General features: G+C 42.9%; 1 protein-coding gene across 1 annotated transcript; it reads left to right on the top strand.

Moving 5' to 3' along the window:
- Nucleotides 1–2407: 2407 nt before the first annotated feature.
- Nucleotides 2408–3716, top strand: LOC140128450 (uncharacterized). Its single transcript, XM_072150157.1, has 2 exons — nucleotides 2408–2733; nucleotides 2816–3716. Exons 1-2 carry the CDS (start codon nucleotides 2408–2410, stop codon nucleotides 3714–3716), a joined length of 1227 nt encoding a protein of 408 aa, XP_072006258.1.
- Nucleotides 3717–3969: the final 253 nt, after the last annotated feature.

Raw genomic sequence — 3969 nt, 5'->3', positions numbered from 1 at the left:
AGAAAGAATATATTGATACTGCCTCCTATGTACAGGAATAATTCTACAATAAGTAAGCAAAAAACGGACCACTAGAAATAATTTTCTTTTTAAAAAAAATTTCTTTGCTTTATATAATTCTTGTTAGCATAGTAGTTACAAAAAGTACAATACGTAGAAACACTTATTCTTATAAATAGCTTCTGAGGATATACCTCTAAATGCAGCCCTGATTTCTTTAAGATGGTCGCATGAATGCAATTCCACTTTAGAGTTTCACTATACGGTGGCTTGTAGAGACTTCTCACAGGTATTCTTTAGCAGAAGATCAGATCATCTCGTCAGTCACTCCTTAGCAGAGAAGGCGCTCGCATCATTACTGTGACGTTTCGGAGGTCACGCCTCCTTCCTCAGACATGCGTATCTCTGTCTTTCGTCCTCCTTTATACATATATACCCGGAAGCATAGCTGCATATAAATATATCTACATTCGTTTGTTCATATAAATGATCAATTGCACAGCCATAAATACTAAACATATCAATACATTAGTGCATAAAGGAAGACCTTCTATTGCTATTTCTTTGTACGGAACGAACATTCAGAAGTGAAGGCTTTCCGTGCAAAAAAGGGTGACTGCAATCAGAGAAAAACATTAAAATTACTTTCTTCATTTATTCCATTAGGATTTAATGTTTCAAATTTATAAATCCAATGGACTTCCCGTTGGAGTAGGCGTCTTTTCATACTTTCTTTATCATTAGCTTCTACTTCCTCTAACACAGTCCATTTTAAATCTGATACATTGGGGGATATTTATCATACGCTGGCATACGTAGAAAAAAGCGCAACCAGCGACTTTTCACGTATGAAAAGTCGCCGGCAGCAGCGAGTGCGCAGGCGCGGGGACAGTAACGCCCCGCGCCGGCCCACTCCAGTCCGGCCGCGCCCCCCGCTCGGCCGGCCGCGCCCCCCCTTCACGCCCCTTCACGCCCCACTGGCGTGAAGGTGGCGGATTGTGAAAAATAATCGCAAAAGCTAGCAATAAGCTAGCATTTGCGATTATTTCAGGGCCTCTGCGCCACTGGCGGTGCGCAGAGATCCTGATAAATATCCCCCATTGTGTCTATGCTCAAAAAAATGCCTCGCTACTGAGGTCTCATAATGTTTCTTTCCCTTCTTTTCTATTGGGTTTTGAGTTAGATTTTTTTCATAGTTCTTAATGGCTGACTTATGTTCGTTAATATGAATTTTTATTTGTCTGGACGTTTGCCCTATATACGCTTTCCCGCATGGACATTTAATCATATAGATCACATTTTTACTCTCGCAGGTAAATCTCTTAATGTAAACCGGGGTCCCTCTACTTGGATGTGAGATCTTATCACCTTTTATTATTGAACTGCAGTTCTGACATGCGAGGCACGGGAAAGTTCCAGTGTGTCTCGGACGCAGAAATTCTTGTTTAGAAAGTTTTTTCTTTTTTATATCTGCTCTAACAATGTGGTTTGCTATAGATTTTCCTTTTTTATATACAAAACGTGGGCGATCGACAAATAGCTTATTGTATTTTGGATCACATTTCAATAAATTCCAGTGTTTTAATATTGTTTTCTTAATTAATTTAGCATGGTTGTCATATGTAGAGATAAACATATGGTGTTTCTTTTCTTTATATTTGGGTTTCGCACATCGTAGTTCTTTATTATCAAGTTTACCCACTTCGTCTGCTGTTTTAACTAAGTCTACCCGGTTGTATCCTTTTGCTGCAAATTTTTCTATTAGCCTCTCTTTATGTTTCTCATATTCACTGTCTTTATAGCAAATGCGTCTTACTCGTGTGAATTGTCCTCTAGGAATCCCATTGAAGACTTTGGGATTGTGAAAGCTTTTTCGATCTAACAAATTGTTTCTATCTATTTCTTTTGTAAATAACGTGGTTGTAATCTTATTAGTGTCCGTTCTCTGGACTAGTACATCTAAAAAGCTAATCTCATTATGGTTCACTTCACATGTAAATTCAATCAGTTTATGTTGGACATTAAGGAAAGAAACCCATTCCCTAAGCTCACATTCTGTGCCTCCCCATACCACGAACACGTCATCCACGTATCTAAGCCATAGCTTAGGCTGCATTCACACGATCTTTTAAATTTTCACGTTCTGTATATTTCTGGCGTATTGTGCCGTATATACGTGCCGTTTTTACCCGTATGCGCACGTATGCGCACGTATTGCACCGTATCCGTACCGTGTCCGTATAAAACACGGTGGGCCAGCAAATAATGACAAATGATGACAAAAGCTTGCCCATCCCCAAATTTGGTCACCTGACCGGCCCAGACTCCATTTTGACTTTTTTGAGAGCAAGGTTTAGTCTCCATTGCTGCTTCTGGTTCTGGTTTCTGGCACTTCTTATCTTTTGCGATGGCATACAATCCCACAGACGATCTGCTCCTGGACTGGGTTGTTCTGCGCTTTCTCCGAAGGTGTTCTGCAATGCGTGAGGAGGAGCGGCGCTCGACTAGGCGATTTTGGGTTCATCCCATTGTTGCCGAGCGGCCTAGGAGGGGTCACTTCATGAACTTGTACGCTGACCTGCGCCAGCATCCGGACAAGTTTCACAACTACATTCGGATGACTGTGACTTCATTTGATCGTCTTTTGGCGGACCTGCGATCGGGGCTCCGGTTTCAGGATACCAACATGAGGCGGTCTGTGACACCAGAGGAACGGCTCATTGTGACACTGCGGTAAGTTTTTTCAAGTATATACATTTCATTATTTCAAGTTGGACAGTCTCTTTAAATATTAAATGTATTTTTTTTTTTTTAGGTTTCTTGCCACTGGGAACTCGTTTGCTTCGCTGCATTATGAGTTCCTGCTGGGCGTTTCCACCATTTCGATGATCGTGAGAACGACCTGCAAAGTGATATGGGAGCGACTGAGAGCTGCGGTGATGCCTGTGCCCACTGCTGAAGACTGGATCCGGATTTCTGATGGTTTCCTGGACTCAGCACAGTTTCCAAATTGCATCGGGGCGCTGGATGGGAAACACATACGTGTGAAGAAGCCAGCTCACTCAGGGTCCCAATTCTTCAATTATAAACAATATTTTTCTGTGGTTTTGTTGGCTTTGGCTGACAGTGACTACAAGTTTATAATTGTTGATATTGGGGCCTATGGAAGCTCTGCGGATGCAGCGGTCTTCAGGGCTTCCAGAATGGGTGAACGACTTCGCTCCAACCAGCTGACCCTGCCCGAGCCGAGATGTCTACCTGGATCTACTGGACCTCCTGCACCATTTGTTATCGTCGCTGATGAAGGCTTTGGACTTTCCCGTCATGTGCTGCGGCCATTCCCACGGCGTGGTTTGGATGAACGGAGGCGCATTTTCAACTATCGGCTCACCCGGGCAAGACGGTATGTGGAGTGTGCCTTCGGGATTCTTTGCAGCAAGTGGCGGGTTCTACATAGCTCTATTCAGATGGACCCGGACAACGTTAAGAAGGTAGTGCAAGCCTGCGTTATTCTTCACAACTTCGTTCGGATCCACGATGGTGCTTCAGATGGTGACCTGGAGGGACAACATCCAACAGCGTCTATCCCCCTGGACAACACTCTCCAAGGACGACCCGGAGTGGCTGGACTGTTTGTTCGTGAGCAGTTTGCCTCCTACTTTGTTTCTTCGGAGGGTGTTGTTCCCTGGCAGATGGATGCTATTAGTGGACGTTGAGGCTCTGGACTTTTAGATTAGTGTTTTTTTTTTATTTTGAACCTTTTTTGTTTTGGTAGTTTAGTGTAGGGACTCGCAAGTGATGGGGCCCCTTGACGTGGGTTGTGAGCTTACTACTTCTTTGACCCATATTCGAATAGTTGCTTTTTGGCTGACATTGGAAAATGAGTCAAAGGAGTAAACTAAGACCTCATCCATTCTTTTTTTTTTTAAATAAAATTATATACACAATACTTTGTCATGTGTTTTTTTC

The sequence above is a fragment of the Engystomops pustulosus genome, chromosome 4, assembly GCF_040894005.1.
Source record: "Engystomops pustulosus chromosome 4, aEngPut4.maternal, whole genome shotgun sequence".
Taxonomy (NCBI): domain Eukaryota; kingdom Metazoa; phylum Chordata; class Amphibia; order Anura; family Leptodactylidae; genus Engystomops; species Engystomops pustulosus.
This window is presented reverse-complemented; position numbering and strand designations above follow the sequence as displayed.